This window comes from Sorghum bicolor, chromosome 2, assembly GCF_000003195.3.
Source record: "Sorghum bicolor cultivar BTx623 chromosome 2, Sorghum_bicolor_NCBIv3, whole genome shotgun sequence".
NCBI lineage: Eukaryota > Viridiplantae > Streptophyta > Magnoliopsida > Poales > Poaceae > Sorghum > Sorghum bicolor.
Genome location: NC_012871.2, coordinates 13064598 through 13089604, shown reverse-complemented (window position 1 = coordinate 13089604; position 25007 = coordinate 13064598). Strand labels below are relative to the sequence as shown.

Below are 25007 nucleotides of genomic sequence, written 5' to 3'. Positions count from 1 at the left end.
TCCTCCTCGACGGAGAGATGTATAAGCGTAGCCCCTCGGGCATCCTTATGCGTTGCATCCCGCGTCAGGAAGGAATCAAGCTCTTGCAGAACATACATCGGGGGCTTGTGGCCACCACGTCGCGCCTCGGACGCTGGTAGGAAATGCCTTCCGACAAGGTTTCTACTGGCCCACTGTTGTGGCCAACGCCACGGAGATTGTGCGGACCTGTGAGGGATGCCAGTTTTACGCTCGGCAGATTCATCTCCCCGCTCAGGCCCTGCAGACGATCCCCATCACCTGGCCTTTTGCTGTCTGGGGCCTCGACCTGGTCGGGCCTTTGCAGAAAGCGCCCGGGGGCTTCACCCACTTGCTTGTCGCAATTGACAAGTTCTCCAAGTGGATCGAAGTCCGACCCATCACAAGAATCAAGGTTGAACAAGCAGTGCTGTTCTTCACAGATATCGTCCATCGATTTGGAGTGCCGAACTCCATAATCACCGATAACGGCACACAGTTCACCGGACGAAAGTTCCTGCAATTCTGCGACAGACACCACATATGTGTGGACTGGGCAGCAGTGGCTCACCCCAAGACCAACGGTCAGGTGGAGCGTGCCAATGACATGATCCTTCTGGGTCTGAAGCCCAGGATTTTCAACCGTCTGAACAAGTTTGGAAAAAGGTGGCTCAAAGAGCTACCGGCCGTGGTCTGGAGTCTGAGAACCTCCCGAAGCCGAGCCACAGGCTTCACCCCGTTCTTCATGGTCCATGGGTCGGAAGCCGTCCTCCCCACTGATCTGGAGTACGGGTCCCCAATGGTGCAAGCCTATGACGAAAATAGCTGCAAAACGTTCCAAGAAGACGCGCTGGACCAGCTGGACGAAGCCAGAGACGTAGCCCTCCTACACTCCGCCAGGTACCAGCAGGCCCTCTGCCGATACCATGTGCGACGAATCCGAGGCCGAGCCTTTCAAGTCGGCGACTTGGTGCTGAGGCTCAGACAGAGCAACAAGGGTCGTCACAAGTTCACACCCCCCTAGGAAGGACCCTTCGTCATCGCCGAAGTCCTCCGACCCGGCACCTACAAACTCGCCAATGAAGCAGGAGAGGTCTTCAGAAACACGTGGAACATAGAACAACTACGTCGCTTTTACCCTTAGAACTTTGTAAAAAATTTCTGTTTGTTCATCACCTTGAAAAAATAAATGAAAGTTTAAGTTATATGGCCTTTGTCTATCAGAGAGCCTCGGACCTGCCTACCAGAGTCCGAGCCTCCCTCGGGGGCTACACGGGGGGAACCCCCTGTGGTGACTCCAAATCTTTTTCCTTTTTTTTGCATGAGTTAAAGGAACCCCGACCCAAGGTCTTCCTCCTATTTTTCTAAAAAGGTTTGTGAAACCGAAATTTCATCCCCTGAATCTTAAGGCATGAGCCCGAGGAAAGATCCGCGCTCACGAGCAAAGACGGCCTCTACTCACCTTAGGGTCGGGGGGCAGATCCGGACTTCAAAAAACTACTAAGGGAAAAAAGAAAAAGACTTAGGCTCGGGGATTCTGGCTAGCGCAAACTCTAAGTAGCTCACCCAACCTCGCGTTGTCCAGGTCGGGTCGGCATAAGGAAAAAGAAAACAAGACACTTAGAAAAAAGCCTAAAAGGAACAGTCATATAAGTATCCATACTTGGCATTAACATTGTATATACAACATAAGGCCCACTGGCCTTAACATCTACAAAAAGAAAAAAGAAATCTAACTTAAAGGGCCTTGTTGCCCTGCCTGCGCAGGTACTTGAACCCCGAGGGAGGGAAGCTCCACCTCGTCGTCGAAGAAGGCGGCCAAGGCATCCCCGGGGACAGTCGCGGCGTCCTCAAGCCTCTGCACCTCCTCCTGGGCCTCCGTCTCATCATCAGAGACGACGTAGCCCTCACAGACCGCCGGCAAGTCAATGCCGGCATAGTGAGAGCTCACCACCGCCAGGGCTTTCTTCACCCCGGCGTGGAGCGCCTCCCTCATCCTGTCGACGAAAGCTGGTCGGCAGTCTACCTTGGGGTATACCCACGGTAGTAGTTTATCGGTAGACGCTGCGCAAACTACGAATTCGATGGTGACGCAAGACTCGGACAAGCTTTTTATCCAGGTTCGGCCGCCGGGTTGGCGTAATACCTACGTCCTGCGTCTGGTTGTATTGATTTGTGTTGAGAGAATATCCTGTCCTAGGGGGGTCCCTTGCCCCTCCTTATATAGTCTGGAGGGCAGGGTTACAGATCTGGAAACTAATCCTAGTCGGTTACAATTGCCATGGATAATTCGATATCAATTCCTATTCTAACTGACTAGAATCCTGCTTGATCTCCACATCTTGTTTCCTTGCGCGAAACTCCAGGTTGTCGGATCAAGCCTTGAACTCGTCTCGTAATGGGCCAAGCCTCCTGGCCGAAGTCTAGCCGTAAGGGTATAGGGGTTTATACCCCCACAGCTAGTCCCCGAGCACCATGTATTGTGATGTAACACGCCGTCTTGAGCTTCTTCGATCAGTGAGACTTGACGTCTTCAATAAGTGGGAAAGTCGCCCAAACAGTTGCAACGGTTCTTTGACCAACTCGAAAGACAGTTGATCAACATTGACATCGAAGAAGCGAGTTGTTCGAAGAATGCATGGTGCTCTAAATTAAAAAAGATTTCTTTCCTGGTGAAGTGTGCCCACTTTACTTTTTTGAAAGGTATAAACATCAAAAAAGCAAGCATATTCACCGCAAGGTGAAGTGTGCCCACTTAGTCCCCGAGCCTGGTAGTAGGTCTGCAATTGAATAGACTAATCGACCAGTCTCCGAGCATATAACGCTCGGTGGTCGGTACAGTCCCCGAATTCTCAAATTGGTGGGCTGGTCGACCAGTCCCCGAGCGTATAGTGCTCGGTGGTCGGTGCAGTCCCCAAGTTCATAAATTGGTGAGCTGGTCGACCAGTCCCCGAGCGTATAGTGCTCGGTGGTCGGCACAGTCCCCGAGCACGGCGTAGGGACCGGTGGACAAGTCCCCGAGCGTGGTTGGAAACGTAAACGTGCTCGGTGGTCGGCACAGTCTTCGAGCACAGCATAGAGAGTAGTCGACAAGTCCCCGAGCGTGGTTGGGAACGTAAACGTGCTCGGTGGTCGGAGCAGTCCCCGGGCACAGCGTAGGGAATAGTCGACGAGTCCCCGAGCGTAGCTTGTCGACTGGACCAAACCCCTGAAAAATAAATATAAAGAATAGGTAGTACATGATGTATAAATAAACTTTAGATAAAAATCAGTACTGAGATAAGTTTTAGATTTTTTGTTATAAAATTAGCACGAGTAGTTAATTCATCCTAGAGCTTGTACCAGCTCTGGTCTAGCCAACAATCAGCATGAGGTGCGGAACCTAGGCACGCGTAGGATTGTCAGCCACGTCAGAGAGCTACTGCCGACCACCCGGAACGCAGAGGGCGGATCTCGTGCACGTGTAGGGAGGAGTCGGAGACAGTACCGGCTCTGGAAAGCTCGTGTAGGAGAAAAAACTAGTCGGCTAAAAAAGTTGTTTTGAAGAATAATAATATTAAAAATATTATGCCAAAAATAAATAAAATATTAGAATTGTACTTATCTTTGGACGAAAGTCTGGTCGGTGACGACAAAATTGTCCGGCCCTCGAGCTTTTTGACTTGTCATGACGGTGGTCGCTGTTGTCGTAGCGTCGTTCATCGCGGCGATTATTATTGCGACTGGTGGTCAGAGCAAGTAGGCTAAACAATTTGGTCGATGGCTCGAGCAGGTCGGTGTTGTCGATCTGCCTCCCTTTGTAGCAGGGAAGCGGGTGACATGTTGTCGGCGTGGTCGGAGACGTTGCTGGAGTAGTCGGAGTCGTAGCCAGCGTGGTTGAAGCCGCCGCCAACGTCGATGAAGAAGTGGTTGGCGCAGATCGGATCTACACCTCCTCCGTGGTCATGGCGGTGAAGTTGTTGAAGCTGACGGTGAACGTGAAGTCGCCCGCCATGGCCGCGAAGTCAGGGATGATGGCCATCTTATTCGTCGGGAGAGCTGTACGCACACCCCCTACCTGGCGCGCCACTGTCGATGAAAGCTGGTCGGCAGTCTACCTTGGGGTATACCCACGGTAGTAATTTATCGGTAGACGGTGCGCAAACTACGAACTCGATGGTGACGCAAGACTCGGACAAGCTTTTTATCCAGGTTCGGCCGCCGGGTTGGCGTAATACCTACGTCCTGCGTCTGGTTGTATTGATTTGTGTTGAGAGAATATCCTGTCCTAGGGGGGTCCCTTGCCCCTCCTTATATAGTCTGGAGGGCAGGGTTACAGATCTAGAAACTAATCCTAGTCGGTTACAATTGCCATGGATAAGTCGATATCAATTCCTATTCTAACCGACTAGAATCCTGCTTGATCTCCACATCTTGTTTCCTTGCGCGAAACTCCAGGTTGTCGGATCAAGCCTTGAACTCGTCTCGTAATGGGCCAAGCCTCCTGGCCGAAGTCTAGCCGTAAGGGTATAGGGGTTTATACCCCCACACATCCTCTTCCCGGCCCGGGAGTAAAGGGCTTCAACCTGACTCCGCAGCGACGATCCCGACGTCAGCACCCCGAGCCCCTCACACGCCGAGGTGACCACAGCTTCAAGAGCCGAGCGGTCCGAAACCTCGGCGTCAAGAGACCTCTGCAGGGCCTCAGCAGTAGAGGTCGCCTCGACCACCTTCCTCTCCAACTCTGTTGAAAAGCAGAACAAAAAATAAGAAGTCGGGAAAATTAACCCAAGGAACAAAAGGGGCCGAGGTAAAAAACGCAAGTCTTACCCTCGGCTCGCTTCTCGTGCTCCGCCGAGCTCCGGTGCCAGCAGGCCACCTGGCTCTGAGCAGCAGCAAGGTCAGCCTGAGTTTGGTTCAGGGCAAGGTCTTTTTCGGCGAGCAAAGCCTCAAGCCGAGCAACCTCACCCTTATACCTCTCAGCCGCCGCCTTCTGCTCCTCAGATTCTTGGGTAAGGTCCCCGACCCTCTTCTATAGGGGGCGACCTTTTCCCGGGCCTGCTGAGCCTCGGATGCGAGGGCCGAGCACTTCTGCCGAAGCTCGGCAGAGATCTCGCACTCCTTCGCGAGTTCCCCCTCAGCCGCCTCCCTAGCAGCCCTTTCGTTTTCACAGGTTGCCCAGGCGTCTCTTTCCCTGCAGAGAAAAACTGACTTCTCCAGGGATGTAGCCTTGAGCGCCTACAGAATCGGAAGTCGCACAGGAAGTCAGTATTGCAAAATAGAGCAAAAATACTTCGCAACATGGGAGGAAGCCTTACCTGGGCCAAATTGTACATGTCTCGGCTCACGAGCTGAGAAGCTCGGTTGATGGCCTCGACGCTGGCACGCCCGCATGCGTCTAGACCCCGCCAGAGGTAATCCTCCGACGGGTCGTCCATAACGAATCTGGCCCCTCCCTCTGCGTCGTCGAGGTTGGGCTAGAATACGGGGCTCTTGCCCCATCGGGCATCGCCCTCCCCTCCCGCCGCAGGAGCCTCGGGCGCCGTCTTGGACGCCACGATGGCTCGGCCCTCCTCAGCCTGCGCAGGTCGGACCGCGCCTCCCAGATCCGCATCCGCCGGCGGAGACATAGACCCAGGGGCAGGGACCGTCTCCTCCAGCCCTTGGGGCCTCGGCGCCCCCGTGTCCTGCCCCTGATGCCGCTCCCCCTCCTCGCGGCTCAGAAGGGGTGGCGACATGGGCCTAGCCGACCCAGGAGTCGACTGTGCCCCCCTCTTCACGGCCTTTAGGGGGGCCAGCGCCGCCGGTTCCGCCTTTTGCTTACGGCTGAAGGAGCAACACCAGATCAGAAGAAAGAGAAAAACAAAAAATCAACGGAAAGGTCAGAGATCCTGTACGTACCTCGCTCGAGGAGCAGCCTTCTTCTGGGAGCTTAGAGCTCCTTGGGGGCCTCCCGAAGCGTCAGGGACCACGACGGTGGTCTCAGCCGGCGTCACCCCCACCAAGGCGACGGCTCACGCCCCAGGCGCTGGGCGGGGCTCGGCTACACCCTCTGGCACCACCGGTTGGGGGGGCGCCTCGGATACGCCCCCCGACGCCTTCTCCCCCTCCTAGGGACCCACGGGGGCTGAACCCTCCTGAGGTGCGCTGTCCTCGTCATCCACGATGATGTGGGGGACGGTCTGTCCGGCCCCCAACGCCTGGGTCCCCTCGGGGGCCTCCGACCCCCCTCGGGCCTTCGACCCCTCTGGGACCTCGATCCCCCCGCCGGCAGGAGGGATCACGTCATCCTCCTTCGCCAGCTCGTCAAGCCAGTCGGCGTTATCTCCTCGGCCCTCTATCTCCGAGACCGAAGTCTCGGGTGAAGGAGGCGGGGCGACCCCCGCCTTCTCGGCTTCACGGCGGTTCTTGGCGGAGATCTCCCGCCTTTCCGCCTTCCGCGCCGCCTTGGCCTTCTTGTCCGCCTTGGCCCGGGTCTCCTTGTCCTCTGGGACTGGGGGTAGGGAATCCCTGACAAGCCCCATCCCCTGTGAAGCAAACAGAAAAAAGGGGAGTCAGGCAGGAACGAAAGAAAAAACAGGCACAAGAAATCGAAACAAAAAACACCTTCTTACCAGAGAAATGTAGCCCTTTTCAGGGCGCATCGGCACCACCCGGGAGTTCTTCAACTCCGAGTGCGTGGTCTTCTCAACCCGGGCGACGATATCCGACGCCGACACCGGCTCGGCTAACATCCTCGTCCCAGCCCAGGGGACGTCCCGAGTCATCTCAAACATAAATACCCGACGCTGCGCCAGCGGAAGCAGGCTCCTCTTGTGGAACGCTATTGCCACCGTGGCCGCAGTGACTCGGGCATCCCGCAGCTTCTGAAGCCCCGCAAGAAGCGGAGCGAGCTTCTTCTGCTCCTCGGACGGAGCACCCCACGCCCACTTCTGGGGGGCCTCCGTCACCATCTTTCCGGTGTACGACGGCAGCAGACCGCCGTCATTCCGGAGGTAGAACCACCCGTTCTGCCACCCCCGGTTCGACGAGGGCTTCGAGCTCCAGATATACAGCCCGGCCCGTTGCTGACGAAGCTGCAGCGTGCAACCACCGACTCGCAGAGGGAACTTCTCTCCCCGTACGTAGCGGGCCGACATCTCCGCCTTGAAAAGGTGCAGCCAGAGGTTCCAATGGGCAGGAACCCCCAGGAACCCCTCACAGACCGTGGCGAAGACGGCGGCCTGCATCACCGAGTTGGGGTTCAGGTTGTGCAGTTCCACCTCGTTGTAGTGGAGGATCGCCCTGATCAAACGACCGGCCGGAATTCCAAACCCCTGGTCTAAGAACGAAAGGAAACAAACCACATAGCCCGGCGGCGGGTTTGGTTCCCTATCGTTCGCCGAAGGGACGATCCACTCTGGGAACTCGACGTCTTTAAGCGGACGAAGAATCCCGGCCTTCACACGAGCCTCCAGCGCGGACTTGGTCACGTTGCAGGGTGGCCACGCCTCAACGCCGGCCATGGCTATGGGGGAAGAAGAGCGTCTGCGCGGCGGAAACGGAGAAGATGGGGGCAGGAGAAAAGGCAGGAGGCAAGGGCTTTTTCGTGCAGGAGCGAGAGGAAAGAAACCAAGTCCCCAGCGGCCGCTTTTATAGAAGGGACGCACCACGGCCACGACGCCCACTACTGCGCGGAAGACCGAGCGGGAAGGAGAACAACCCTCGCCCGCTTCCCACCAGGTGAAAAATTCAAAGCGCCAACTCCCTCCGATTCTCACGCCCGTCGCACGCGGGCATTTATTTCGCAGGCGAAGCGTCCCATCTAGCCAGGGCGAAACGGCACGGCCGTTTTGAGTCCCCACGCGCCACGCCTCAAAAGGTGTGCCTTGAAAGGTCATGTCAGGACGGTTCCTTCTAGGGCAAGCGGCGCATGACCCCCCGCTGACCAAGGTCGTAGGGCTGTCTCCGTCGGGCGCGGTCCCTGTCTCGCCCGACCCCCTGCTAACCCCGAGCCAAAATCGCAAGCCAGTTCGCGTCGGGCGCAGATTCCGTCTCGCCCGACCCCGACGCTACAAACAAGTTCGAAAAAGCCTTTCAAGGCCAAAAATCCCCAGGCCATGGCCACCTACGTTCCAGAGGTTGCGAGACTGACCTGCAAAACAGGTTCAAACAGTCGCCTAAGGATGACTGAGCGAGGGATGACTGAAGATGAGCACAATAGAGGCCAAGGTCTGAGCCCCCTAGGGAGTCGGCGCATCTTTACAAGTCATATCTGAGACCCATGCGAGTGTCACGTGAGTGGGATCCCATCGAGGGAGGCACCAAGCCCTCAGAACCTAACGAACGGTTCCGACATCCACCGTGACCGCCCTCGAGTATTTTTGAGATGTGCCCATAAGGCCACTAGCCGATCCCTATCGAATGGGACTCGGACATCCACTTAGATCTACCCGCTTGTAGCTCCCGGGAAGCGTCGCTACTCGCCCATCGAGGGTAGTACGGCACGACCCACCCCTCCTCTGAGCGAAAGGAAGAATGAGGGACGTAATCACAAGACGAGATAGAACCTGATCGACCCTTGCGGGGAAAGGGCTCGGGAGCTTTCTCGCACCATGGGAACAGGCACTACGTGTAAAAGAACACGCAACCTATCCCTCAAAATACTCCAGACTATAGCACTCAGGGGTAAAAGCCTTTGAAGGAATAACACCATTCCTCCAAAAGGCTCGGGGGCTACACCCGGCGGGTGCGCTCGCGCGCACCCTCCGGAGAAAAGTAAAAAAGTTCCCGGTCAACAATAGTCCCTTTGGAAAGAACCTCTGAAGAGGTGACCTCACCCCTTCAGAGGCTCGGGGGCTACTGTTGGGTACCATAAAAAGGAATACCCAAATGAGAGCTATGAAAAACGCAAAGGACAAAGCAAATTAACCACGATGGTCAAGGCGCGGGCTCAGCTCATCTGACTCCTAGCCCTCAGGTCCAACCCACAACTCGACCGACCCCTCAGGGCCTCGGACGCAAGATCTAACTTGCCCGACCCCTCAGGGCCTCGGACGCGAGTTCCGTCTCGCCTGACCTCTCAGGACCTCGGACGCAGACACCGCCTCGCCCGATCCCCTCGGTCTCGGGCGTAAAACCCCGCCTCACCCGACCCCTTCAGGGCTCGGGCGCCGGACGACGCTCCACCGGATCAGCAAGACTTCCAACGCGCGGCGCCCGTACCCACGACGTGACAGACGCGGTGACTCCCATACCACAGCAGGGTAGGGTGGCGACTGTTCCAACCACCCTGGGCACTGCGGCCTTACCACTTTCACTGTGGTGTACCGCCTCACAGTGAAAAGGGTATGGGGGAAGTTAATCAACATCACTATTTGCTGTCTTCTCCCACTATTGATAGGATGATCAGCAGTACCACCGATCCGACCCCCATGACTCCTACAGGGCTCGGTAACCCTCCACAGAAGCAGCCATGCTGCCAGCCATCCTGCAAGGACAACATGGACAGGCTTCAACAGGGCCGGGACTGTAACTCTTCCACTCGGCAGGATGAAATCTACTCATGTAAATCCCTATCTCCCCTTGAGGCTATAAAAGGGGAGCCAGGGCTCACCACTAGGTTCAGGTCCACACACGCACAATCACCCTACTCATTCACAGAGCAGCGACCAACACTCTGTCCACCACAAAGTCGAGACCTGGGACTTAGCCCTCTCTCGCAACCTGCTTGTATCCCCCTACTACAAGCACCTTTGGGTGCAGGGCTATACAGATCCCCGATCTCACTGGACGTAGGGCATTCCAGGCCCGAACCAGTATAAACCTTCTGTGTCTCACTTGCATCACCATCTAGGTTTGGGTAGTCACGCAAACTTATACTTGTTTGTGCCTAGACCATGAGTCCAGACGCCGACAACGGTGCGCAAACTACGAACTTGATGGTGACGCAAGACGCAGACAAGATTTTTATCCAGGTTCGGCCGCCGTGTGGGCGTAATACCTACGTCCTGCGTCTGATTGTATTGGATTGTGTTGAGTTGAGATGAATTGTCTAAGGGGGGTCCCTTGCCTCTCCTTATATAGTGCAGAGGGCAGGGTTACAGATCTAGAAACTAATCCTAGTCGGTAACAATTGCTATAGATAGCGCGATATCAATTTCTATTCTAACCGACTAGAATTCGGCTTGACGTCTTGTTTCCTTGCGCGAAACTCCAAGCAGTTGGATCAAGCCTCGGACTGTCTACGTGATGGGCCAAGCCTCCTGGCCCAAGTCTAGCCGTAAGGGTATAGGGGTTTATACCCCCACAACGTGTTGCTCACCTCCAAGAGTTTCGTGCAAGGAAACGGTACGTGGAGATCAAGCAGGATCCTAGTCGGTTAGAATAGAGATTGATATCGTACTATCTATGGCAATTGTAACCGACTAGAATTAGTTTCTAGATTTGTTACCCTGCCCTCTGGACTATAAAAAGATAGGCAAGGGACCCCTTAGATCAACTCAACACATCTCATATCAATACAATCAGACACATGACGTAGATATTACGCCCACACGGCGGTCGAACCTGGATAAAAACCTTGTCTGTGTCTTGCGTCATCATCTAGTTCGTAGCTTGCGCACATGTCTGTCGACAATCTACTACCTTGGGTATACCCCTAGGTAGACTATCGACCAGCTTTCGTCGACAAACACAGTACCAAGTAGTGGTGACATCTTTGACCAAGGGTCGACCTGCCATGGCTACGTGTGGGTCGACCTGCCATGGTGTTGAAGGCTATGGCCGCACATGGACCAAGTGATGATAAAAGGCCACAACTATGGCCACACACGGGGATAAGCTAGTGGTAGGGGATCCGTTCGATGGGGGAATTCCCTATGTAAGCTCTATGGCTATACATCTTTGTCAAAATCGAGTGCTCCGAGATGTGGGGAATGCTCGCTAAAGCCAACCTCAATGGGGGAGATGAGGTGCCGATGTCATGGCGAGGAATGAGACGACTAGATGGATGTGGTGACCTAGAAAGAGGAAGCAATAAGGAAAGAGGAGTTACCAAATGAAGGAAAACCGATACTGTAGTAGCTTATACTAAAATGTTGTGAGAGAAAAACATTGTTTGCTCGCTGAAAGTACTGCTGAAGTAATGTTGAAGAATAAGTCCAAAACTATCTATTATCAACATGGGGTTCACATTTATTACTAAGCACTTCATCCCAAAATAAATGCACATCTCGCTTCTCGAGAAGTCAATTTTTTTCTAGTTTAAGGACACTCACAATGCAAGACTCTATCATAGAGTCCAAGACACTTAATTACATATTATTTATGGTATTTTGCTGATGTGGCAGCATATTTATTGAAGAAAGAGATAGAAAAAATAAGACTCCAAGTCTTATTTAGACTCCAAGTCCACATTGTTCGAGATAATAAATAACTTTAGACTCTATGATAGAGTCTGCATTGTGAGTGCCCTAACTAGAACTGTAGAAAATAGTATCAACATTGTATTTCCAAATAAGTTTATTATGAACGTAGACTTCATGCTCAATCTAATATTAATGTATTTTAATATAAATTTGTTCATATTTTTTTAAATCCTTGAAAAACAATATATATATTTATTTTGTTATTTCTGCCTTTAGCGATGCAGAACCCTAAAAAAATCAAGGCCATGCTTGTTTGAGACTATTTTTTTTTTACTTTTCAAAAGTCAAACAACTTCCATAAAGCCAAAAGCTGCGAGAATCTTTAGCTTTTGGATCCCGGAAGTTTCTTTTGACTTTTGATAGGTGCAAAAGGTGAGGTAAAAAAAAGTCTCGGAAGTTCAAACAAACCGGCGATAAATCTGAAAAACATGTTTGACATACGGGATACTAGCTCAGTAACTATTATGCATTTTTTTGGAAAAAGGAAATACAGGAAAAATTGTTCACGCGCCTTTTTTTTTGGCCTGAGAAAATGCTTTTCGGTTGGAAAGAAGAACTACAGAAGACGAGACGGCCCATTGCTTCCCATTTTCCCATGGAGGTTGTGGCCGCCGCCGGCAAAAAGCGCAAAGGCCAAGAACCATTGGGGATTGGCAATGGCGTGAGCGAGAGCAGCCTCGATCTCATCAGCAGGCTCCCTGATGAGGTACTGGGCACCGTCATCTCCCTCCTCCCCACTAAGGCCGGCGCCCGCACCCAGATCCTCTCCCGCCGGTGGCGCCCTCTCTGGCGCGCGGCACCCCTCAACCTAGGTGTCGACAGCGACCTCAGCGGCCAGGAGCGGAAGCGAATCATCTTCGTCCCCAAGATCCTCTCCGACCACCCGGGCCCCGCCCGTCGCTTCGCCCTCCCCGGCATCCGCCTCCGCGACCGCTACGCCAGAATCGATGGCTGGTTGCGCTCCCGGGCCCTCACCGGCCTCCGGGAGATCGAGTTTCGCTACGAGATCGAGAACTCACAGCTGCCCTACCCGCTACCGCCGTCCGCGTTACGCTTCGCGCCCACCCTCTGTGTTGCTGACTTTGGCAACTGCGATTTCCCAAGAGAGATGGCGCCATTGCTCAAGTTTCCCTGCCTCAAGCAGCTCACCCTGTATAAGGTCATCGTGTTGGAAGATGCTCTTCACAGCCTCCTCTGTGGTTGCCCTGTTCTTGAGAGCCTCTTGCTGTATGACAATTTCGGCTTTGGTCGCCTCCGCATTAACTCGCCCACTCTAAGGAGCATTGGCATCAGTGTTTCCTGCTTTGGGGAGAGAGTTGAAAATCATACCAAACTCCAATATCTTATTGTAGAAGATGCCCCTTGCCTTGAAAGATTGCTATCACTTAGCCCGTACAATGGTCCGGCAACAATCCGGGTCGTGCGTGCTCCAAAACTAGAGATATTGGGCTTGCGGTCCAATGACATCACTAGACTTGATCTTGGAACCACTGTTTTTCAGGTACCAGCAGGCTTCAGTTCTTCCATCTTATCTTATATTCTGGATTTATATCTGCTGGTGACTAATTTTTGTGCCTCTGATTCTTGTCCAGAAAATGATTGCCCTAAGCTTGACAACCTCGATGCGCACTGTAAAGGTTTTGGCCCTTGGCTCTTGTGGGCCTAATCTGGATTCAGTTGTTGACTTCCTCAAGTGTTTCCCCTGCTTGCAGAAGCTTTATGTCGAGGTGAGCATTTGTCTTTGCTTGCTTCATGTGTCAGTATGAACATTTGAGACATAATATAATCTATTGAGCTACCGTGTGACATTGTCGACTGCATACCTAGTAACTGCTTTCATATTGTTTCTTTCTTTATTATCCAGTCTCACCTACAGAAGAGTAGGAAAAATAAACGGAGCTATAATCCACTGGATCCAGTTGAATGCCTTGAGTCTCATCTTAGACAAGTGGTTGTGATGAATTATCGTGGCATGAGACCTGATGTTGACTTTGCCAAGTTCTTTGTTCTGAATGCAAAAGTTCTAAAGAAAATGGTATTTGGATCCGGTTACGCCAACACTACCAACAGTGATAATTGGATGACTAATCAACACAGACGGCTTCAACTGGACAAAAGAGCTTCTCAAGGTGCTCGGTTTAAATTCATAGGTTTTTCTGATTTGATTCTACACAAAAGCTACAAGATGACGCATGATTTGAGGATGGATGATCCCTTTGACAGCCACCTCTGCAGATGATGCATGAAGATTCAGTGCCCATTAAGAAGATTATCTTGTCTTTATGTGTAATGCCCAAAGTTTAGTTTTCCTGCTCTTATTCATAGCCTTTAATTTGTTGCTTTGCAATTTTTGCATATTTTTATTGAAGTTGCAAACAGTATCGGTATGTGTGCAAATTCGTTGCAACAGCTAACTTTACATCCCTGTCTATCTTTTAGAGACATATACTTTTTTTATGTGGTAAGCCTCAATTCTTGTTTTAGCAGTTGTTTGCTTACAAAACCATGAGTTGAATTCTGGTGTTGGTTTTCATTTATCTGTTGCTTTCTTTTTTTTCTGGTCAACACAAAAGTTTACCATGTCAGCCCTTTTAATTAATTAGATTCCTTTGACCTTTTTGACAGAAGATATAGAGATTGGGGAAGTGTAAAACTTGTTTTTTGTTAATTGCCCCACCATATCTTCGGATGCTGCCTATGTATGAATAGTGAATTATAAGACTGTTAAAATTTCAGATCAATTAATGTCAATTTAGAAGTATATTACCTTCAGATCAGATCAAACAGAAATTGCATGCTAATCGTCTGCACTGAAGAACTGGTATTGTATTACTATATTAAAACACATGGGGTCCTGAACATCATGATTCAAACCACTTAGCAAGGATCATAGAAAGAAATGGATCGTTTGAGCTAACAGAGTTATAACTATTACTTGTATTGCGTGCAGTTGAGCATGTGCACAGTTTTTGGCAGCTACGTTATGTACACCATAATTCAGATTTTTTTGGATAAGTTTATTGATGGATTCAGCTCTATACTTCCACTGTCAAATTATGTCCATTATTTCTGTTTGCGATTGAGAAATGGTGATTCAGAGTTTACTGCCTTGGGAATTTTGATATCTGTTCTGCACGAGCACCATTTGTCCTGTTCATTACATTTGCGTCCTGTTCATTCCATTCGGATGGACCATGCTGCTATGTCCTATCTACACCGTGATGTTGTTATACTATCTCATGGCGTGATTGTTTAAGGTTCAATAATCTGCCATGTAATGTTTTCATTCTTTTTTCCTAGCAATGTACGACCCTTCTCTGATATGTTCTTTTAGACACATTCTCTGATATGGTTTTAGTGATGCTAGGAAATTTACAGGGAAACTGAGGCCTGAGTGGAGCCCTCCAAATTGAGAGTTTCAGCCTTTCAGGCCTCGAGGACCATTCAGTTCAAACAGAAAACAAATTGTCAAGATAAGAAACATGGTTCATCATTCTCTATTTCTTCATCAGTTATAGTACCCCATATTTATAGGGAAACTGAGGGGTTGTGCACACGGTGACAAAATGCTTCTGGAATGACAATTATATTCATGGAATAAATATTTAGGGTTATAATAGGATTATACAGTTATCTGCTTTCCTCCTGTAGCCCTGCGTCTCCAGGCTTCCTTGATCCAAAGCGTCGTTGAAGTACTTAGGCGTCCCTAACAACTAGCTATTTAGTTAGCTATTATGACGTGGGCACGAAAAAAATAAAAGAGAGTAGTCATTATCGACGAGTAAATAGTCTATTTATTTCACGTAGTAGAACGTATAAAATTGTATTTGCTCTTGTTTCTCACCTTCACGTCAGCTATTTACGTAGCTAACACCATTGTGGACGCCCTTATAGACCGATAATCTTGGAGTCCTTGAAAACCCTGCTTGTCACTTTCTTAGGTTGTGGTGCCCTTAAAATAGACTTACAGACTCACATGTCACGAGAAAGGGGCAAGATTCCTTTGGGCTAAACCCCAACGACGGCTGTTATCGCAAAATCTCTTAAAAGTTTCACTATAGAGTCCATTATTTGCTAATAAAAGTATGTGACCTTGCTCCAACAAGTTTTGTCACCTAAAAATATCAGATTATGGCAATCCTATTTTTTTCTGAAGAATTAACAGCTGTCTGTTCTCAATTCGAGCACGTGGAATTGTGTAGTATTTTTTTTTGGTCTATATGTATTGCATATTTGCATTTATTACTATCAAGTAGATGTTTAGTTGCTGGATTATGGAAGGAGAATTCCGGGTATCTCAAGGCTGAGGCAGCAGCAAGAAGCACTACAAGAAAAGGCCCTTCTAGATACATTTTATCTCTAGGCTAGATACACTTCATTTAGTCTTTAGTGAAGTATATACACGTTTTACTAAAAATGTGTCTAGTAGTCTCTTCTGTAGTGTCTTCACACGGACAACTGCAGATAGGTTTTATCAAGTGTGCCAAAAGACATGATCTTGTTGAGACATTTTTATTTTTTTTTGTGTCAGTGAATGTTGTACCTTTTTTGTATTTTTATTTCAGATTTTGTCATCTTATTGTTTCTATCTATTTCATAGGATTTGCAACTTTTTTTTTCATTTTCACCAGTATTATAATACCATTCATATTAATATAATATTTTGTTTTACTAAACTTGGAATATTATTTTTCAAAATCTAGAACATTTAGTTTGTGAAGGTGGAACATTGTTTTCGAAAACTAGAACATAAAAGAAAATTGTTATATCTTTATGAGATAAATGTTCATAAATAAAATTTTATGTAAATATATCTATGTGTGGCCTTATTTTGAAGGATTTATTGTAAAAACACAATGGTGTAATCAGAATTTAATTTGAATACATATTTTGGTTGAAATAGAATTATAATATAGAAAGCGAACACGGTCAGTTCATGATATTTCTATATTTTAGCAATTAAAGAGTACAAAAAATGGTTGAATATAGTTGTGAAACCAACTGAAACTGACATTTTTTTATGTTTGACAAAATTTGAAAATTATATCATAATATAGAGAACTAGATTATAATATAGAAAATGAAACAATCAATTCAAAATATTTCCGTTCTGTTTTCATACTGTGTTTTATTAGACCACTATCATGGTGGGCTGCCCATGGAGCCTGCCCGATATAAGCTGGCCCATGAAAGCAAGATGAGGTCCGCCGTTCCTAATCCTTGTCCTTGGGTTTCATTGATAATCTCATATGGGTAAACTATAAAGCGTGGCCCAGTTTAAACCCTAACCTGTAGATGTGCCATGTGCACACATGATGTCTTGCCATATGGTCTATAAAAATCTATATACACACAAATATAATATAATATTATAATATAATAATTAATGCTTCGGCCACTTTCTCGAGGCAAGCCAACATTATGTCATAAATGTTGTGGGCTATTTTTTATTTTTCAATAAACAAAAGGCAATTTAATGCCATTTTTTATTTTCCAACAATAATAAAAAATAATTTAATGTTATTGCTTTGATAATATGAATTTTCATATTTGCATGTAGGAGTATATGTATACATACACTTTCACTTCGGTCACCTTCTCATGAGAGCAAGCCAGCATATGTCATATATGGTGGTCTATTTTTTATTTTTCAATAAATAAAAAGCAATGTAATGTCATTTTTCCGTTCCCTTTTTAAACAATAAATAAAAAATAATGCCATTTCACTCATAATACAAATTTTCGTATTTGCATGTAGGAGTAGTTACACTTTCACTCGTGCACATTGGACTTGATGCACTAATTTTCATATTATATCAATTTCTTTAGCTTTCTTTTTCTGTGGCATATTTTTTATTTTTCAATAAATAAAAAGCAATATAATGCCATTTCATTTTTCCTTTTTCCACAATAAATAAAAATATTTCAATGCCATTTCTCTCACAATAGAATTTTCGTATTTGCATGTAGGAGTATACTTACACTTTCACTCGTGCATACTGGACTTGATGTACTAAATTTCATATTACATCAATTTCTTTAACTTTCTTTTTCTATGGGCTATTTTTTCAATAAATAAAACGAAATTTAATGTCATTTTATTTCTCTCATAATACAAATTTTCATATTTGCAGGAGTATATTTACACTTCCACTTGTGCATAGTGGACTTGATGTACTAAATTCCATATTACATCATTTTTTTAACTTTCTTTCTTTGAGTACTATGCTTTATTTCATTAATAAATAAACTCATTAGAAGATCAGGAAAAATACACCACCACACAAATTCCCATGATGAGTTTATAATTAAAAGGTCTTAACTAGAGATAGAAGTAAGGTTATTTTTTTTAGTGATCGTGCTGCCATAAAGTATGCCAATTCTTTAGCATCTGGATACAATAATAAAAGCTTATATTAGTGCTCTAGGGTCAAATATTCGTCCTAATAAGAAAGTATGCTATGTGATACTTACAAAGTTGTGGTGATAACATTACACGCATACTATACATGATGATTAGGGCATCCTCAATGGTGTGAAAAAGTTGTAAGTCGTTCTGACTTTTCTATCTAGATATAATGTATATCTAGTATGTAACAAAAGTAATATACTTAGGGGGTGTTTGGAATTGCTCCATTTCACATTTTTTAGCTTGGCTCTATAGTTTTTTTACCCAAACATCCAGGGAAAAAATGAAGTTGTGAATTATGACTAAGAGGGTCGTGGTGTTATGCAACTCAAAAATACTTCTAAAGCTATGGCCTCTAATTCCAACCTAGTCTCTCTCTAGATGTGCAACTAAGATTTTGCTAGGTATGTTGTTATCTCTACCATAAAAGAGCTTTACAACTTAGGTTTCAATCCTATCACTAGCCTATTAAACTAAGCTAGGAATATTAAGCACACAACCTAAATACATAAAGTAGTGCAAAAGGTAAAGGACAATAGAGATGCAAACTCCTATTCGACGATGCAATACCAAGGTATTGAGAAACTCCTCGCTTCCCCTGGTCCTTGTTGGAGCCACACAGAAGGATGCCCTCGCAAGGGCCAGGCTCCTAGTCCGGTAACTCTATGAATAGCCCCCAGGCATTCCCCATGTGCAAGTGGGTCTTCAAGGTGGCCTTTTGCAGACCAATCCTCATTGCCTTCACTATCGATCTTTCGGCCCAAATGCTATGGGCCTCGTTCTCTGGTACACGATGGCGGCCACGCTACAAAACATGGTCGGTGTAGTCTTACAAGAGTACAAGCCCTTCGGTGTACAACCATGGTGTGCACAAGCATTGAGTAAGCAAGAGATATGCAAACCTCACTAACACTAGGCCTAAACCTAGAGCAAGTGCATTAGCAGTGGTCTAACTAGCCTAAGCACCTCGTGAATCCTTCATCCATGGGATTCTTTTTTGATTCACCTGCCATGCATAGGTGCACTCTTTGCCTCTTCACACAATGTTTTCGATAGATCAACATATTCTTCCTCATACATGTGCAATTAGTTATTTATTTTATCTATATTTAATGCTCCATGCATGTGCCGCAAGATTCGATGTGACGGGGAATCTGAAAAATTTTGCAAAAAAATTTGGAACTAAACAAGGCCTAGCACCAAAATGGGCATCCACTACAATCTCATTGAAAGAACACCAAAGCATGAACTTCTAATGAAATCACAAGAAATGGGTAGAATTTAGACCAAAATAACCACAAAACCTTAACCTTGCAATCCGGACACTTGTAGAAGGTACAACCATAGTTGGGACTGTCTTGCTTCTTCACCTTGAACTCCAACACAGTGTGGCGCTCATGCTTGTTGCATTGAATGAGAGGGAGCTCCAACCTCCGTCGCTTACCATGCGAGTGAGATGTATAACTTGGATGGGGATGCCATCTATGACTAGAACCTCCAATGGGGTCTCTAGATCCCTATTGGGCAAAACCGGTGGTGACAAGGGCGCCTGCTCAACTGGTGGTGAGAAGGACAAAAGATTGGGGATGAATGGGACATGAATTGGTTAGTACAATACACATTAGCAAAAATAAAGGCATGGATTGGATGGCACTGCTGGGTGAACCTTTGAACTAAAAGTGATAACAGACCATATATAATTGCTAGGTGTACTTTTAAATCGTTAGTGATAGCAGAGCATCAATCATGTTCATCCATCGAGCCGATAGTTATAGTGGAGCAGCATTGCAGGGTGGATGTGAACCGATACTAACGTCCATTCCTATGCAATCAAAAATTTGTCCCCACCCTTAGGTCATCTCCCTAGCACCAACATTTCATCTCCTTTGCGCTACCATCTGCATCCACACTAACATGAAGAGCCCCAAGAGTGCCGCTACTGTTATCTCCATCCCCGGTCCTGTTTGCTGCATGTTGTCCCTAGCACCATCCCTATTTGCCACGTGCCGCCATTGTCCCCAGCCCCATCCTCATGTGCTGTCCATGTCCACAACGCTGTCTACCATGCTATCCCCGGTTCCAGGAGCGCCATCGCCCACATCCTCTCCTTCAACTTATAGTGAGCCACCCAACCTACATTATCCTTCAACTTACACTAAATTGTAATACTTTACAATGAAGATGCTTTTTGATAGGTGGATACGATATGACTTGCCTAATAGGTGGATACGATATGACTTGCCTAATTAAGGTGTTGTTTTGGATATGATATGATATGATATGATATGATATGATATGATATGATATGATATGATATGATATGATATGATATGATATGATATGATATGATATGATATGATATGATATGATATGATATGATATGATATGATATGATATGATATGATATGATATGATATGATATGATATGATATGATATGATATGATATGATATGATATGATATGATATGATATGATATGATATGATATGATATGATATGATATGATATGATATGATATGATATGATATGATATGATATGATATGATATGATATGATATAATTTTGTATTATCCTAATAAGTATTTGTCTATAACACATGCCTAAAATTGTCTTGATTATGTCAATATGTAACATGTCCTGATCTATATGTGTCTACAATATAATACATGTAAAACTTGTGTGTACATGATTAGTAATGCAAAGTCCCCCACCTCCTCCTGAGGCATGTAGATTTGTCCCGGATCTATGCCATTCAGCCAACTTTGGAGCTGATACAATCCCCTTTTTCAACAATAATAAGTAACCTATTATACTCAATTTAACGTTGACTTTTTTTACATCCTAACACAAATTTATAATTTACCATAGGTAATTGAGATGATTAGATGGCTCCAATATACAATTTTTCATTGTAATATCACTTTCAACACTAATGAAAGATGGGGTGGACCTCAGCACGTCCTAGAAATTACCGATGTAGGAAGGAGGGTACCGAATCAAAGAACAATTAATAAAAATGTTGTGGGACTATGTATAGAGGAGCTTGCGTCCAATGGATATATAATTCCTGACGTCTCATGTATTCGAGTACAAGCTTTACATGAGAGCAATCCAGATGTGACAACAGTTAGTGAGCTGACTGCTCTGGGCAATGAAATAGATGTGGTAGAGTCAAAGTGGTGCTCACATGCGTGTATATGTATATGAGTGTATATGTGTGTGCATATACATAATATATTATTTTTCCATTCATGGTGTTCATGTTCTACTTGTTGACACCACTTGCAGGTTTTTTTGTATCATGTTCGACATACATGTGTAGCTTTTATGCCATTCTAACTCAAGCCATGGATCAACTCGGGTACTTTTGGTACTATGTAGGTTCAAGGCCCATCTCACATGGATTGCAGGGTCATCTACATTTTTCTTTAGATCCTAGCCCATTTGAACTGCCTCCACATTGTTGAACTATTTGCAGACCGTGTGCTCGTTCTTGTGAGGCCAAAGAGAGTGCACTAATTTATGCGTTGATATACTTAAATGATGTGCTTGGATACACAATAGGGGTTGTTCTACACTGATTTTGTCATGGCACTTGGTGACCACCAGTAGTGGGTGTGCTCCACTTAGTTTGCAATAAGAGTGTAAGAGTGAGATGAGACTTAATTGATTTGTAATGAGTTCATCTCTACCTATTAAGCATGTATATATGGTTTTCTAGTTTTGATGTATTCATATATCTTATCTTGTGAGAATGTGATGGCAATGAGAATTCTTTGGTGCATTGCAATTGTTTGGTGTGTTCTAATAATAAATGTCGGGTATGGTATGAACTAATAGTGATACTCAACAATTCATTGTTAGGTATCCACTACTCCGGCATTGGTGCTATGAGAGAATGTCATTATTGTCGGGTTGAAGCATGAACCTACAATGGTGGCATGAGTGTCGTTGCCTGTTCATTCTTCAACCCGATAGTGACACACTCATGACACCATTGCCGATTCATGTTTCAATCCGGCATTGATAATCATAAGATCACTACCGGCTAATGCTTTGACCAGGCAGGTATAGTGTAATATCACTGTCGGTTCAGCAAAACCGGCAGTAATAGGCCACCTTGGTCATTGCCGATTATGCTCTCCACGAAACAATTTCGATGATAACGGAGAGTTCTGATCTAGCAATGATTGTATGTTCTGATGTAGTAGAAGGACACAGTCAAATAAAGAGAAACAACTTGTGATATTCTTCCGCACAATTTACAGATTGAATCGAGAGTGGTCATGCATAATTGTCCTGTTTTCCACATGAGCGACAGGTCCAGAAGTCCATGGGTGGCTTCAAGCTCAAGCAGTGACAAATGCTTCATTTTCATATGCTAGTTTCACAGTGCGTCAGTGCTAGTTCGTTTGAGCATATCTGCCGAATCTACCAGCTATTTAGCAGTGTTTTTATCTCACAACAAATCAGCGAACAGTAAGCACTTCTCTTGTTTGTCACTATGTTCCCATATTCCAATGATTGTTTTTTTTTTGTCAAACCCAGAACATGCAAAGAACCAACTGTGGCAGTAAACCATGCATATGCGTGATGCATCAACGGCGGAAGCAGCAGCAGCACGATTTGGGGCTCGGCAGCTTGAAGCTACAGCACTTGGGCGCCCGGCAGCACTTGGGCGCTTTGAACCTCCACCACCCGCACCGCCGCTGGTGCGCGTGTCCGTCGCCGCCGCCGCCCTTCTTCTCGGCTTGGGCGAGCCTCTTGAGCTCGGCCTTGGCCTTCTTCAGCCGCGCCTCGTACTCCTTCTTCCACGCGGCGAACTGCCGCTTCAGCGTCTTGAGCTCCTCCACCGACTTGGCGCTGCTAGGAGACGGCGGCCCAACCACCTCGACCACCGCGCGCGCGGTGTGCTCAGACGCCTCCGTCTCCGTCTGGATCTCCCTGGCCAGTTGCTGGTTTACCGGCTCCTCCAGTGTCGTCGTCTCCTCGGCAGCGTCGAACTCGACGACGGCGACGGCGGCAGGCTCGGAACCGCGCTGCTGGTGCCTCGCCGATGACGGCTGAGACGACGGCGGAAGGCTTCCGCGAGATGATTCTTCCTGGCCGTGCCTCGTCGATCCATCTCTCCTTCCCCCAGCGGTCTGAGCCATCTGCATGCAGCACGGTGGTGCACACCAGGACACATTCTTGTAATTAATTCGGTGAATTTTATACAGATTAGTTAAACATGCATGGACATGGAGACAAATTGAAATTTGAAAGCATGAAGATTCAGTGAAGCAATTGATGAAGAAGGGCATCGTCAGGGGTTTTGCAGTCGTCAGTCAGTACCTGTAACGAAGTGATCTGCCTCTGCAGCTCCTCCTCCACAGACTTCATCCTGACCTCGCATTCCGAGAGCCGGGATTCGTAGTGCACAACCTGTCGTTGCAGAGTGGAGATAAGCTCCTCTTTCTGCCTCACCTCCTCCTCTTTCTGTTTCACCTCGTCCTCTGCCTTGGCCGCCCTTCTTTCCAGCTCCATATTCACCAAGCATTTCTCCTCATCCTCTTCCTGACATACATATATATCCACATGCATTATGTATGTTAATCGATTACATTATATATATATATATATATATATATATATATATATATATACACAGAAACACAAATATACACACAAAGCATAAAATATTATTCTACACCTCAGGTCAAAATTAAGCAGAAAAAATACTGAGCAGTACTGAACAACATTCAGTATCATTAATGACTACACATAGGACCCTGAAATACTGAAAAATACTGAAACACAAGTACTAAACAATACTGGATTTTGTTCAGTACAATAGTTTGGTGTAGAATAGTATTCTACACCTAGGGTGTAGAATAGCACACACACATATATATATATAAGTGTTATTCTACACCAAAGTGTTATACTGGACAGAATTCAGTATTGTTCAGTACTCGCGTTTCAGTATTGTTCAGTATTTCATGGTCCTGAGTGTACGACTGGATGATACTGAACGTTGTTCAGTATTTTTTCTGCTCAGTTTTGACTTGCGGTGTAGAATAATATTCTACACCTAGGGTATAGAATAGCGCTGCCGAAGCCAAATTGAGCTGAAAAAATACTGAGCAGTACTGAACAATGTTCAGTATCATTCATGACTACACCTAGGACCACGAAATACTGAGTAATACTGAATGATATTGAATTCTGCTCAGTATAACAGTTCGGTGTAGAATAGTATTCTACACCTATGGTGTAGAATAGCATATATATATATATATATATATATATATATGCACACCTGTGTTGGCGGCGGTAGCGGGGATGGCGGGGACGGCGGGTGCATCCAGGGAGCTGCAGCTGTGCCGACGGCGCCGGGCCTTTGCAGCGCCGGGAGTCTGCCTCGTCCCGTCGGGCGCGTGGGCAGCGCCGGTGGTTCCTCTTCTTCTTTGGGCTTGGGTTCTTCCGACTTGCCTATCCCTCGCTGCATGAGCGCGTCCAGCATCACCTCCATGGAGCTCAGCGCTGACGTGAGAACGGCCATCGTGCATGGTAATGCCGACCAATGCAAATGCTAGGCCGGCCGCCGCTCGTTCGTACTAGACAATTGAGCTCTGTTCTTGCAACAAAACCAGGTGTCGATCTCTCACCCAAAATTGCTTTTAGAGTTCAACCCAAGTCACAAGATAGATAGAGATATATATATTTTGTCACGCGATTCTCATGCAAAATTTTGAAGCCGTTCTAGCTTTGAGCATGCTGCAAGGCAAAAACACGGACGATCGACGGTTAATGATGGCAATGCCAATTGCCATGCATTTAACATTTAGCATTCAGAAGAAAATACAGAAAAAATGGCGGAAAGAAGCAATGCCGCCGGTCGATGAACGCACCTGGAAGCTGCTTGATTGATCTGGAACCAGTTCTCTTGCTCGATCAAACCAAACGATTTCGCAGCCCACAGGCGTTCAGCACCGATTGACGTCGCACTGGTGGTGCAGATACAATAATCTGAGGTTGAATTGTGGAGGAAGAAGAGGGGATCGCCGCGCCGGCTGGAGAAGAGCAAGGGAGGAACCGCGGGGAAACCAGGCCGGCCGCCGCGGGATATCCAAGGACCCCGCCAGCGCGCGGCCTTCCGCGGTTGGAAGGAACTGGCGTGGGTTTCCTGCCCTGCTGCCTGCCTGTAACCTTTCTGCTTCCTTGCCCGTATTA

The 25007-nt window shown here is 47.0% G+C and overlaps 2 protein-coding genes across 2 annotated transcripts; one reads left to right on the top strand and one right to left on the bottom strand.

Annotated features, from left to right (window-relative positions):
- Positions 11962 to 13870, top strand: LOC8057291 (F-box/LRR-repeat protein At3g26922). The gene is made up of 3 exons (XM_002461802.2): positions 11962 to 12885; positions 12977 to 13111; positions 13249 to 13870. Exons 1-3 carry the CDS (start codon positions 11980 to 11982, stop codon positions 13621 to 13623), a joined length of 1416 nt encoding a protein of 471 aa, XP_002461847.1. The 5' UTR covers positions 11962 to 11979; the 3' UTR covers positions 13624 to 13870.
- Positions 22019 to 24950, bottom strand: LOC8084621 (myosin-2). Its single transcript, XM_002459664.2, has 4 exons — positions 24686 to 24950; positions 24094 to 24551; positions 23127 to 23348; positions 22019 to 22945 (listed from the first exon to the last, which is right to left on the bottom strand). The coding sequence occupies exons 2-4, from the start codon at positions 24334 to 24336 to the stop codon at positions 22391 to 22393; spliced, it is 1020 nt and encodes a 339-aa protein (XP_002459709.2). The 5' UTR covers positions 24337 to 24551; positions 24686 to 24950; the 3' UTR covers positions 22019 to 22390.

Bases quoted from the DNA above. Each gene is read 5' to 3' on its own strand.
- LOC8057291 (XM_002461802.2), top strand. From the start codon at position 11,980: ATGGAGGTTGTGGCCGCCGCCGGCAAAAAGCGCAAAGGCCAAGAACCA. The intron at 12,886-12,976 runs GTACCAGCAGGC...ATTCTTGTCCAG, and splicing joins TTGGAACCACTGTTTTTCAG to AAAATGATTGCCCTAAGCTT. The intron at 13,112-13,248 runs GTGAGCATTTGT...TTTATTATCCAG, and splicing joins TGCAGAAGCTTTATGTCGAG to TCTCACCTACAGAAGAGTAG.
- LOC8084621 (XM_002459664.2), bottom strand. From the start codon at position 24,336: ATGGCCGTTCTCACGTCAGCGCTGAGCTCCATGGAGGTGATGCTGGAC. The intron at 23,349-24,093 runs GTGTGCATATAT...TATGTATGTCAG, and splicing joins CGCTACCGCCGCCAACACAG to GAAGAGGATGAGGAGAAATG. The intron at 22,946-23,126 runs GTACTGACTGAC...TGCTGCATGCAG, and splicing joins GGCAGATCACTTCGTTACAG to ATGGCTCAGACCGCTGGGGG.